Here is a 14,015-nt window from a genome sequence, read left to right as displayed (position 1 = left end):
TTCGCCCATGGCTGCTGGTGCGCCTGGGTCGCACGCCCAGTTGGTCTGGTGGATCTTTCCTGCCCGACCCTGCTCTGCTGCTGGCTCTGTCCCTCTTACCAGTTTGGCTAAAGTGTTGGTTGTTATCAGACTTCCATATAGTTCAATTTTCTGTGGTTTGGCTGCATTTTTGTTGCTAAAACTTTGTTGTTTTTAAACTTGGTTGTGCGAGAAGGTACAGTGTTTCCACCTACGCCTCCCTCTTGGCGGAAGTCCAATCTGGTCACCTTACTTTCTTGAACCTCAGACTCTCATCAGATCATCGTCCTTCTGTACACAGTTAATCTTCTAAATTTCCTTCATTTAGAGTCTATTGGTGACAAACTTACTCATTCCATGTCTGAATGTCTGTTGCACCCTCAAATCTAAAATATAGCTTCACTGGGTACTAACATTTCTTGGTTAATATCTGTTGTTTTTCTTAGTCTACTGATGATACTGTTGCAATCTTTCTGGCTTTCGCTGCGGCTGCTCAGAAGTCAGTGAGCCTTACTGTAGCTGTATCCTGTATCGTAGGTAATCTGACTTTTCTCATCAACTGCTTCTACTAATTTCTCTGGTGTCTTGAGGAGTAGAAAGGTAGAATGACTGGTTCTCTTCGGGGCAGGTGGCTTGATTGGGAAATGTGTCAGCTAGTACTGAGAGAGACCAGGATGGAAGTTGCTCCTTCCCCAGTAGCAGAAGTCCTGAGAGGGCCGTGAAGAGCTGGGGTATAGTGGCCCCACAAAGTCATCAGGAATATTATCCTTGTTGCTTTGCCAAGTAAGCTGCAAACCCATGTACACTTCAGCCAGAAAAAAGAAGGGAATTAAGCCTGAAAGGGGCACACGCCAGTTGTTTCTCTCAAGAAAGCTTGGCCAGGACCCCCGGTCCACTCTGTCCACCTCCCTCTGGCAATCCTCAGCTCCAAGGGAGGCTGGGAGTTTGATCTTTCACCTGGTCCAGTTGCTGCTTGAGTGAAACTGGAGAATCCTGGATACTCGGCCGGCAAGTAGCAGTCTCTGCCACAGGACCCAACGCTTTTACTGCCTGAGGCTAGGCATCCAGGGAGAGACTGAAATCAGGATGATGATTTACTGGAACCAATTGTAAAGACTATGGGAGAGAAAAGGGTCAACAGCACAGAGGGAGGGTTTGGACTTCAAGAGTAGGCACATCTTCACTTGAGACTAATGAAACAGAAAACAGAGCTACCACGCCGGTATGGGGTGGTGAGACCGAGCGCTGAGGGAAGTCCTCAGGGCACACAAGTGACGAGGCCCCCCAGTGGAGCTGCTGAGTGGGGAGCAGCACGCAGAGGGCAGAGAGCCGGGCCCATCTGCTGTGTGAATGTCAACACGACCGGGAATGCGTGTTGAAAGCCACTTGTCAGAGGCTGCATTTCTGAGTAACAACCGGTCTCCATGAGCAGGACAAAACCACTTTCACCAGAACATGTTTCTAAAGTAGGAAACACAGTCACAGCACACTTCGGTGGTCAGCCTGACACAGTGGAAAAGCACTTGGTCCAAATTTGGGCTCATTATGTAAGAGAACTGAATTGAAAGCTGAAGGTAATCAATGAACCCCCCCCCACACACACACAAAAACAGTTTAGGCCTTGGTGACAGGGGACACCCTTCTAAGCAGCCCTTTCACATTTCTCATGAAGCGCCTTTCCCACCCAGTCCAACCTTCCTGCTGTACTTCCAGCCCCGCAGGGAGCCCCTGTGTGAGGGGGTTTCCCTCTGTCTGAACAACAGTCCGCACCCTTGGCAAGTGAGAGTTGTAAACATGTTTGCAATGGAGGAAGTGCACTCAACCTACCAACATTCCTTTTCTCCTCTACAAGTAACGAAAATAACGAAGAATCCATTGCATTTGACTATAGCCTTAGTGTATTCACTCCTCGAAGAAGAAGCGCTAGGCACCACTCTTGCCTGTTTTCCCTGGTCGCTATGTTTTTCAGGTGTGGACTTAGATGAACTCAATGCTTAAGTGCCAAATTGTATCACCTCTGCCCCATCGCAAATGCTCCAGATGAAATAGGAAGAATTAATGGTGAATATTGTGGGAAAGTCTTCCAGAACTACCAACCTATGGAAATGTGCAGGTTAGGTTCCAAATTACAATACTAATTTTAGGATAGAGATGCTTCTCTCTTTTTACAGAAGATCAGGTGCGTTCAGGGTGTATGGCTGAAGACAGTCCCTCTCTTTTAAATCAAGTTCAGTCAGCTGACTAAATAGCAGGAGCCTGGGTCCCTTGTGGCCACACAGGGCTCAGAAGCCAAGTCTACGGGTACCTGAGCTTTCGTTGAGCTCAAACTAAGTGCTTCAGTCAGGCCCAGAGGCAAGTTCATGAGGAAGTTTACGTACTTACATAGCTCAAAGCAGCACAGCAAATACTGAGAATTACGACTACTATGGGCTCCATCACTGCGGACACTGCTCACCCTGCCTGCAACATCCAGGCAGAGCCGTCTTCTCCTGGCAGCTGTGCAAACTGCAGCTCTTAGGCCGCTGCTATCAGTGCTCCAGCTTTTCACCTCCGTCCCCCGCCAGTTCTCCGAGTCAATGTCCACTAACAGAAAACCTGTGAGAGCAGCTCTCCCACAAAAACCCACGGAACCAGTGTTCAAGTGACAGAGCTGACCAAGCTTGTATAAGCCCTGCAGTTAAAAGTTCACAAAACAGTCCTTAAAGCTAAACAGTTACACGGAGCAGCTTTTCTGTCAGCAGTGCTGGCTCTTCTGTGTGTAGAAAAACAAATATTCACTAACAGACGATCCTGACAGACTGAACGGGTCACAGCTGCTTGTGGTTCTTTGAATTACAGCAGAAATTAATTTTACAGTATAATCTGAAGTAACTCTATACCTTCTCTGATTCATAGTTTTAAGATTCAATCCAACATTAAATACTACATCACCCAACACAAATATTAGGGAATAATATTTTTCCTAATTATTTTATTAATGTTGATTTGATAAGAAGTGAGGAATGCTAAGAGCAGTCTAGGCAGAAAAAAATATCTTGATGTGTTTTTATTAATTGATTGAGACTGTTTATCTATGTGCATGCTTACATGTTTAGATCTAAAACAAAAGAACTAAGGTAGCTTTTTTCACTAATTGAAAGTAGCTGATATCTCAACAGTTTGAGAAAAAATTTATTTTAACCTGGGAAAAATATTTAACAAAAATGGCAGTAAACTGAGATCCTTCGGTTATTGCTTTAAGCAGAGTCTTTGTTTTTATAAAAATTATCACCTATTTCTTCTAGATAGGATGAATACTAAGATTTTTTCCTATAAATCATTCATTTTGAGTAATTAATTCTATTGCTACCTTTATAAAAGAATAAACAATAATATAACTGCAGAGTTTGCAATTTTTGCACCGTATAAATTACTCACATTTAAAAAAACCCTCTATATTCCTTTTTATGTAGCTGTATGTGAATAAATAGTGAATAGTTACATAAGTGAGGAAAATGGAGACATTTGCCATACCAACAATTGGTTTTTATTTTAAGAAAATATTAATTTAAAAAGTTCTAAGAAATTCAATAGGACTCCCAGAAATGATATTTCTGAGATCTATGAGATTTGAAACATAATTATAAAAGTCTAAAAACCATAGGATTCATTCCTACTTTTTCCTTTTTAAAAGAATCCAGACGCTCTGTGACATGAGGAAGTTCAGCCTGCTACCCAGCCGGCTTGGCCTCACTCAGTCTTCCTCTTCAGAGTCGCTGCCCCTGCTCCTGGGGGCGGAGCACCGCACCGAGGACAGCAGGGCGTCTGGGATGGGTTTCTTAGGGTTTTCCTCCAGGTCCGTCTTGATTGCTCCAGACTCAGCCAGTTTCCACTCCAAGTCTAGGCAAAAAAGTAAACCTTATTATATGAAATGTTAAAGGGACTTATCTAAGAAAAAGAAGTTAAAAAAAAATGAACAGTGAAAGGACAGCAAACTCACAGTTATTAACAACCACACCTAAAACAAAAGCAAACTAAAAGGACAGCTAGATCAGGAGCAGAACCATAGAATTGAAGATCACATGGAGGGTTAGCAACAGGGGAGTGGGAGGAGGAGAAGGGGGGAGAAGGTACAGAGAATAAGTAGCATAGACAGTAGATAGAAAATAGAGGGGGGGGCAAGAATAGTATGGGAAATATAGAATCTAAACTAAAGGGGGGTAATGGGGACGGGCAGGTAGGGTGGAGGGGAATGAAGGGGGGAATAGAACAACTGTAATGGCATAACCAATAAAAAATAAATTAAAAAAAAAACAAACAAATTACCTAAGGTAGTCTGCACTGGGCCCTCACCCTCGAGTCTATCAAGATGGGTTTTTGCCATGTACAAACTACAATCATCAACATTTGATGACAATTTAATTTTAGTACCAGAATTATAAGGTATCCAGAAGAAAGGAAAAAAACCAGACCTTGAAGCAGGAAAACAAAAGTACTTTTGAAACATGCCCACACAACGAGGTCGAAAGACATATTGCCACACAGCGGGACCTATGTGGGGACCGAGAGCCTGGAGCCATCTGCTCCTGACTACAGCTTCTGAGACTGCACAATTTCCCGGGAACGAAATCAGCATGAAACACCCAAAGGGAATACTTCTCACAGTCCTGCTGACTATCTAATCATCAAATCTAATTTTAACAAAAGGAAATTCTGAAGCCTCATGTCCAGTATCTCAATCTATTAGGGTCAAAGAATAAATGACATCCTCAAACTGACACATTGGTTCCAACTAATAATTTTTTCAAGTACCAGAAAATGAAGAATCAGTGACTACCGGCTCAATTCCTGTATTTCACTCTCTTATTATAATCAGTGGAACTGCACATGGGTGGGAGACCTTGTGAAGCAAAATCAAGTGATGCACTTTACCACTGCAGAGAGGGCTGATGTAGGATCAGGGAACTGGGTGAAAGACTCTATAACAAAAAGTCTGGTTTAAAGTGATGCTCTGTTGATTAGGCACTTCCACTAAAATCAGACAACCAAATTGACTGAAGTCATACTAATTTAAAGTGCTCACAGAGATGAATAACACTAGCATTTTCAGCTCCAGGTACCTCACTTAAATGTTACAAAAACTCAACCAAGTTCTTAAAAAAAAACAAAAAAACCCAAACTGAAGATCTGAATCTTGACTCAAGAATACATTTAAACGTACACATACATTCATACCTGTAAGTATATGTATTTAATATTACTGTTCACTCATGTAGTAATCATTGTTTTAGTAAGTTCATTAATCCTCAAGACTTGTTCTGGAAATAAAAACTGTAACTACTATTGTTCATCTACCTTTCTCCCCTCATGGCACAGTCAAAAGACCAAATACGATGCAAATATGTATTTAGTTTAAAGTGGTGTAAGCCTTTGAACGCTGGAATAGTGAATAACTAATGTAACATACATGTGTGTATATAAGTATGTATGTTTATACTTTTCCCAGTTGAATATCTTCTACAGAGTTATATACAGTAGTATACAATCATACTTTAAAATGCTTTTAAAACCACTGAAGCACAGTTAGACATTATGTCAATAAAGAGATAAAGAATCTGATTTCTCAGGAAGCCCTCAGACCTCAGTCCCTCTCACATTATGTGTGTATATGTACTTCTGACACCTCTGTGTGTAACGGGTAAAAAGGAATAAAAAGATGTCCGCCAGGAGTTAGGAGGCAGAATCAAATAACATTTTAATTTAATTTAAAAGCTACTAAGACATTCAACTCAGAAAACCTTTCTACGGAGATGATTTACATATATATTTTATATATATTGCATATATATACATCTGTCCTTATATGTTCATGTGAATTAAACAAAAATGATGAGATCTTGAGCTACGACCTAAAACATTCAACTACAGGGATGAAGAAACATATTAGACATTAATACTAAATCCATATATTTTAAAGTCCACTGTGGCCTCTTTTCACTGAGAACGATTAGAGCCCGGATGAATCTGTCCCCTTTGGTCTTAGATGAGAGATTAAATGTGCTTCTTCCCGTCTCTACCATGCACTGGCCACGTCTCATGTGCCCTGGACCATCTCAAAGAGGCCCTTACCATCTCTCGTCAGGTTCATGCCACCAAACACCAGGGGTCCAATAAACTGAGCCTTGATATCACCTTCAAGATAAACAAATATTGTGGGCAGATTCCGATCAGGATAGTTGGGTATGCAGGTTGTTGAAATGGCTTTGATAAACTTGACATCGGGAAACTTCCTGGCCAGTCCACTCAAGTGCTGATTTATCAGGGCACAGAGGGGAATCCTACAAAATGGAAACAGGACACAGTGGTGAGCGGGAAAATCCTATAAAGCAGAAACAGAAGCAATTATGATTCTGCATTTATACAAAACAAAGCTCAGCTATCCTTCTACCCTAAGTAAAACCTCACAAGTGGTTCTGTTACTCCAGCCAAAAAGAATGAACATTTTTAAAGAATCTTCTATTATGTTTAGGGAAAATGAAGAACTCAAAATCCAAAATTCAATTTAATTTGACCCAAGAGTAAGTCAGAAAAACAGCTTCAATGTAAAAGATAATTGTTATGCCCGTATCATGACAGACATTCAACCTTTAGAACGTGTAAAACAGGCCAGAGAGCACTTCCTGCTCTAAAGAGCCCCACTCGGCCACGCACTCTGCGGCCGAGGACGAGGCTGCAGGTGAGAAGCGCTGGAGGGCCCTGCGCCACCTGTTATCGCAAAGGTCGCCCTTGCCACCTGTGAGAATGATTCGTGCATGGAATTTTAAAAAGCAAGAATTTCTCTAGAGGGATAATAACTTAGGAATGTATTATCAGTAAAAGCCAAGTCTTCATTGCTACACCATAACAAAGGCATTTGTGTTAGTCACAAATACTAATCTGAAAGTCTAAGGACAAAAATTAGGCATTTCAGATTTCGGCAAATCAGCAACAAAAACACATAAAGCGCCCTCCGATGTGAATTAAACCCAGGATGTTCAAGATATATATTCAAATGAGCATTTAAAGACAGAGAATAACATCACTCACCCTTGTTTGTAAAGGTGCAAGATCACCCACAAGCCCTCTCCAGCTTTGGTCACTTCCTGAACATAATCCTTTCCTGAGATCTCCAAAACTTCTCCAAATTTACTCTTCAGCTGAGTTGCTTTCCACTCAGCCAGTCTCTGCTGCCTGCACAACAGGAGGAGCGAGTCATCTCTATCTCTCTCTCACATATACACACACAGTCATACACATACACCCCACTCAGACAGCAACCTTCATAAAAGTCCAGGTTTACTTATTTACTGCATGGCAAAAGTCTAAGATCAGTTCTCTGGAATCTGAAATATTATTCTTTAATTATGGTCCTTTCCAAATGCTATCTCAGTCAAAAAGGTCATTTACTAAGGGACACACATTTTAGTGCCACACAAAAAAACAAACAGTCCCTCTGGGTGGCACTAACCTGTACATTTCAATAGCTCGTTCATCTTCCTCATTAAATTCATCTTCATTATCCTCCAATTCTTCCAAAGTCATATCTTCATAAGTTTTCACTGAATGCAGTTAAATTAGCAAAAAATCAAAAAATGTAAAAGATGAACAAACATGCATTTTTTCTTTTACTTTTCTCATAAAGATGTGCATGCAACCAAAGATTCCCAGAGCACCAACACCAGAACACAAAGTATTTGAGGTGTTATGCTAGTGCAAAGAAGTCGAGGGTGGTAAAAGATGGAACTAGTGTGTTGACATCTGAAGGCTTGACTCTCCTACCTACACACCACGGAGAGGACATGGATGAGGAGTTTCCCAAGTTTGTAAAACAAACACTGCACTTGCCCGAATCCACCTGGTCTGATCATCAAGCACACACACTATTGGGCAGATGCATCACAGTTCTGTTCCCACCCAGGAGGTGAGAGGACACCAGTGGGTGTCCTCCCACGGCAAACACAAGGACCTCCCATAACATCTGCATTTTGTTTGTATTGACATGACATAAACATGCTTTTTAAAAAAAGATTTTATTTATTCATTTTTAGAGGGGAAGGGAGGGAGAAAGAGAGGGAGAGAAACAGTAATTGTGGTTGCCTCTCGTGCATCCCCCACTGGGGACCTGGCCCACAACCCAGGCATGTGCCCTGACTGGGAATCAAACCAGTGACCCCTTGCTTTGCAGGCCAGCACTCAATCCACTGAGACACACCAGCCAGGGCTATTGCCATAAACAGTCTTGCTTCTGGCCACCAAATCAGGCTTTTGTCTCCGCATCCATCCCAGCACTACAAAGAACTGCTCTATCAACCTCAACAATGACCTTCATTTCTTGACAGATGAACAGCCTGTGATCCAACCCCACGCTGCCTCCTCTGTGAAGGACTGCCCTCTTCCACCCCCACCTGTGGCACTGCCCTCCTTTGGACCCTCTCCTGGTTTGGCTCCTTTCCTTCTTTATCTATACCTACTCCCTTGGTGACTGCACCTCATGGCTTTAAATACTGCCAATATGATGACAATTCCCAATTTAGGCCTCCAGCCCACATACCCAATGGCTCACTTACCACCTCTATTTGTCTAATAAAAATCTCAAAGTTACTATGTCCCAAACGGACTTCCTGATCTCACCTCAAACCTGCTCTAAGTCCTCATCCCTGTTAGGGTAACTCCATCCTTCCAGTGGCTGAAGCCCAAAACCTTGCAGTCATCCTAGACTTATTTCTCTCACATCCCTCAAAAGATCCATCCATCAGCAAGTCCTGTTGGCCCTACCTTCAAAAATGTCCAGATCTGATCACTTCTCACCACTTCCACCAGCACCACCACTCTGGTCCAAGCCAACGGTACCTCTTGTCTACATTTGTGCAGTAGTTTCCAAGCTAGTCTCCCTACTTCCTGCCTTGCCCAGCACTGTCCATGCTCAGGAAGGCAGCAACAGGATGGTGCTGTCAACATGGAGGACACGCCACTCTTCTGTTCAAACTCCAATGACTTCCAACTCATTACATAAAATCAAGGTCCTTATCAGAAGTTGCAAGGTCCTAAATGGTCTGACCCCCAGTTACCTCTCTGAACGTACTACTCCTCTCCCAATCATACTGGCCTCCTTACAGATTTTCCAACATGCTTTTCATTTGCTGCAGTAGCTCAGTTCACTTCCCTCAGGTCTACCCACCTGTCTTCCTAGTGAGATCCTCTGTGACCCTATCTAGAATTGTACTCCTGCAACCCTTTCAACACCCTTTCCCTGCCTTACTTTCCTATATTTCACTCATGTATCATTTATTGTCTGTCTCTCATGGCAGTGTAAGTTCCACCAGGATGGGATTTTTGTCTGGCCTGTGTGTGGCGAAAGCCCCATTGCCTATACCACCTGGCACACAGTCATCATTCAATAAACACTCACTAGATAAATGCTTTGTAACAAATCCTTCTGTAAATTAATTCTAATATGTAAACAGAGGACAAAAATACTGGCTCTGTGATCAGCAGTTCTCAAACTCTGGTGTGTGTCACAAATCCTCTGAGGCACTTGTCTAAAATGCAGATTCTTGGGCCTCATCCCCCAGAGATTCTGATTCAGTAGGAACTGGGTTTCTACAAACACCCTAGGCATTCCAATTCAGGTGATACAGCTACCTTCGAGAAAATGCTTTTCTCAGACTCCATATGAAGCTTCCCCAAATCAAGCTATTTAAATATTCTCAATATATTTAAATATATTTTCACAAAAAGAATATAGTATAAGCTCAGGAGAAAGCTCAGTCGATCTGAGCACCATCCCTGGTCAGGGTACATATGCAAATCAACCAGTGAATGAGAAAAAATGAGTGGAATAACAAACCAATGTTTCTCTCTCCCTCACTCCCTGTCTCCCCCTTCCCCTCTCTCTCTCTAAATTCAATGGATAGAAATTTTAAAGAAAAAAAGAGAGAGAATACAAACACTATACACTGAGCAAATTTCCATGACATTATCCAAAGTGAATAGCAGACCAGAAACTCAAGTCTTCAAGATATCATGTGCTTATCTAACACAAACAAGAAACTGTGGAAATGAAGGGGGCCTCTTAAGTCCCCTAATTCTACAACTCGGCAAGTTGAAGGCAGAGACATGCCGTGCCTTGGTTTGGTCCCAATGTTCATTACAGAGCTTCAATCCCTGGCTCCCTGGCTCTTGCTCAGAGGATCCTTCCACCGAAGCAGTTTAGAGGCTTAGAAAGTTGTTTCCTATCCACAAAGACACAGAACAGAAAAGAGTAAAAGCAAGCTAACCAACTGACTGCTGAAGGACTCGCTGTTCTTCCTCTTCCGCCTCCTTTTCCAGTTCACTCAAACTTTTCTTCGAGGGCAAGATGCCCTTTTTGCGTAAGATGTCATTCCACTCAGTGTCTGCGTTGGGGTCCTAAAACAGGGGGACCAAGGATACAGACCATGAGTCCACTATGGTGCTATGTAGGGCAAGGGGTCAAACAGGAAAGGTGGTAGGAAGAAAAATTCAAATTATTCTGTGATCTGTTTCTGATAAAGTGTCAAAAGACCATAGCCCCTGTGCCATTTTTCCATCTTTCCCCCCGCTCCCCCACCCCCTCACCACTGAGTAGCTAGTCTTGGGGTAAAAAAATCAAGCTTTGATGTGCAGATAGGCTTCAATGCTGGAACCAAGGCTCTGACCTGGTTTTTGTCCAATACTCAACAGATATTTACTATGTACTATATGTAAATTATTGCAATAGTAGGGAAGAGTGGTGGATGCCAGAGCCATCTACTCTGCAGTCAAGAAGAAGAGTCAGGCATTAAACAATCACATTAATATTACAAACTGTGGCAAGTGCAATGGCCAACAGGCTGCTGACCTATAGAGTCACAGGGGGGCTGAATTCCATAGAATAGGTGGGGATGTTCCTCCAGAAGATGTGACATTTAACCATCTCTGGAGGGTGAGAAGAAATCAGACATGAGGAGTGAGAACCTAGGAAATTACTTTCCAAGCAGAAAGACAAGAATGTTCAAGGGGCCCAAGAGCAGCAATACTGAGTATCTCAAAGTCTTGTGGCTGCAGTAGGGTCAGAAGTATCAGGAGGAGGAGAGCCTGATGCTGGGCTGCCAATTTCTCTAATGGCCAAACCTGAGAGAGAGAGAGCTGAGGCCCCATGGAATAGTTCACAACGGCTAACAGTTAATGAATTCTAGGTGCAGGATACATTTCTAAGCCCTTTACCTGTATCTACTTAGTTAACCCTATGAACCCTGGGACACACACATTTAGGAAGCCATGGACATGCTGCAACAAGTCAAATTTATCAGAAGCAAATGTCAGAAGGATAAATGGCAAAGTAGGCTCTTAGCTCCAGAACCCTGCTGTGCAAACACTGGTTCTGCTTAGCTTGGCAGGAACACCACTAATGGACCTGGTGTGAAATTTGTAATCAAGAAGTGCTATGGAAAGAGCCCTGGAGCTTCCTCCTCACGGTTTAAGAGGGTCTGGTTTGTGGCAGACACACTGAATTTGCAGAGGATCATCCTCTTCAGCCCCAACCCAACCCACACTAACTCCATTTCCCACTGAGCCCGAAGTCAGAATTCCCGACCACAGAGAATTCTGGAAGGCAGCAGAAGACCTTTGGAGGACGGTTCTTGACAACTTAGTTGTTGCATGTTTCTGTTTATAAAAGCATCCATTTCCATCGTGTCTTCATTCATTTTATTTCGCTTTTCTTTGGGTTTTGGTCAAATTCCCAAGACAATAAAAGGACAATGCTAGGGAATCTTGTTTTAAGGCAGAAAGTAACTGAACATAGGAGACCCCCGGACTGAGCTCTGGAAGCCAGGAGAGCCCGCCTAAACCTGAGCACCAATGTTAGGGATAAGAGTGTAATTAACCCCTCCCCCAGCTCTTAGTGAAGTCAGAAACAGGGGTTCCACCACTGTTTTAAGTTATGAGACCCTTAGGAGCGACCCTCCATTTCTCCAAACCTCAGCTTCCCGGTCCATGCACAGGGTCCATAAACACATCTGCTCACATGCTCACTATGAGAGTTAATAAGTAAGAGGTAACTTTGTCGGGCGGAATAAGATCTCAAGGAGAGGTAGCAACAAAGGACCGACATTTCAGTTGGGTGGGATATACCGAGGTAGAGACGCCCTGCCCGTAGGACCACGCCCGCCCTCCCGCACTGCGCCGGGCCTCAACTAGCAGGCTCTCCTCGGTGCCTGGGACTCTGGGCACTTCCCGTTGAGCCTGACGGGACGGCCCACCGCCTGTTTGGACTCGGCGAGGCAAACGAGCGACAGCAGCCTACAAGCCCGGCGCCCCCCAGCTTACTCACCTGCATCTTGGCTCAATTGCCCAAGCCAGGCGGGTCACAGCGCCTGGGCCCCTCAGTTTTCTCCTGCGCAAGCGCGTAACAGCAGTCCGGCCTATTCTCTCTGCCCAGGTTTCGCCCCGCCCTCCAGAAGAGTGCTGGGCGGAGCCAAGGAGCAAGCGAGGCTTCTGCGTCTGCGCGCGCGAGCGCTGGCGAAATGGGAGATTCCCGCGGTCCGTCTTTACCGCTAGTCACTTCCTCTTGCCTTATTAGGGCCGATCTTCGGCCTTAGAGCAGTAGGCTGGATGGAGGAGGTACCAGTATCTATCCAACTCTAGACCTAATTGTGCAAAAGAGGTTTATGTTCAAGAAGTTAGAAATGTTTCAGTGATGCAGTGTTACAATTAAAAATGATACAGGGTCACCTGGAGTTAACACTGTCATTTCAGCGTCGGATAAGGCTATTTATTTATTTATTTTAAAACATTTAATTTAATTATATTGGAAGAATAAAGGAAAATATATATAGAAATTTTCTTAAAATAGGAAATTTTTTATATTTTAAGGTTTTTTATTTTTTCAATTACAGTTTATATTCAATATTTTTCTGTACTAGTTTCAGATGTACAGCATAGTGGTTAGAAAATCATGTATTTACAGAGTGGTTCCCCCTGATGCTTCAGGTACCCACTTGGCCCCATACATAGTTATCACACTATTATTTACTGTATTCTCTATTCTGTAATCTACGTTTACATCTCCATGTCTATTCTGCAACTGCTTAATCCCTTCACATTTTGCACCCAGACCCCATCTCCCACCCCTCTGACATCTATCAATCTGTTCTCTGTATCTATAAGTCTATTTCTGTTTTGTTTATTTTTCTTTAGATTTCACATATAAGTGAAATCATATAGCATTTGTCTTTTTCTGACATGTTATTTAGAATAAGACCTTCTAGGTCCATCTATGCTGCGTGAAAGGTAAGATTTCATTGTTTTTAGGACCAAATAATATTCCATTGGATATATGTACCATCCCATTTTTATCCACTCATTTATTGATGGGCATTTGGGTTGCTTTCTTTTCCTGGCTGTAGTACATAATACTATGATGAACATAGGGGTGCATATATTCTTTTGAATTAGTGTTTTGGGTTTCTTTGGATATACTCCCAGAAGTAGAATCTCTGGTTCATAAGACAATTCCATTTTTAATCTTTTGAGGAATTTCCACCCTGTTTTCCTTAGTGGTTGCACCAATTTTCATTTCCACTAACAATGCACTAGGCTTCCCTTTTCTCCACATCCTTGCCAACACTTGTTGTTTGATGATTTATTGATAATAGCCATTCTGACAGCTGTAAGGTGGTATTTCATTGTGGTTTTGACTTGCATTTCTCTGATGATTAGTGTAATGTTGAGCAACTCTTCATATGTCTATTGGCCATCTGTGTGTCTTTCCTGCAGAAGTATCTATTCAGGTCTTCTGCCCACTATAATTTGGGTCATTTGTTTTTTTCTGGTGGTAAGTGATCTGAGTTCTTTATACTTTTTGTGTATTAACCCCTTATCAGTTGTATGATTAGTGAATATCTTCTCCCATTCAGGAGGTTATTTTTTTGTTTTATTGATGATCTCCTTGCTGTGCAGAAACTAGTTTAATGTAGTCC

General features: G+C 42.7%; 1 protein-coding gene across 1 annotated transcript; it reads right to left on the bottom strand.

Annotated features, from left to right (window-relative positions):
• Positions 1–3,507: 3,507 nt before the first annotated feature.
• PDCL3 (phosducin like 3) lies at positions 3,508–12,480 on the bottom strand. The gene is made up of 6 exons (XM_037137622.2): positions 12,368–12,480; positions 10,314–10,443; positions 7,505–7,595; positions 7,084–7,227; positions 6,127–6,335; positions 3,508–3,897 (listed from the first exon to the last, which is right to left on the bottom strand). Exons 1-6 carry the CDS (start codon positions 12,371–12,373, stop codon positions 3,752–3,754), a joined length of 726 nt encoding a protein of 241 aa, XP_036993517.1. The 5' UTR covers positions 12,374–12,480; the 3' UTR covers positions 3,508–3,751.
• Positions 12,481–14,015: the final 1,535 nt, after the last annotated feature.

Source organism: Artibeus jamaicensis, unplaced genomic scaffold (genome assembly GCF_021234435.1).
Source record: "Artibeus jamaicensis isolate MK-2021 breed Jamaican fruit bat unplaced genomic scaffold, CSHL_Jam_final contig_384, whole genome shotgun sequence".
Lineage (NCBI taxonomy): Eukaryota > Metazoa > Chordata > Mammalia > Chiroptera > Phyllostomidae > Artibeus > Artibeus jamaicensis.
This window is presented reverse-complemented; position numbering and strand designations above follow the sequence as displayed.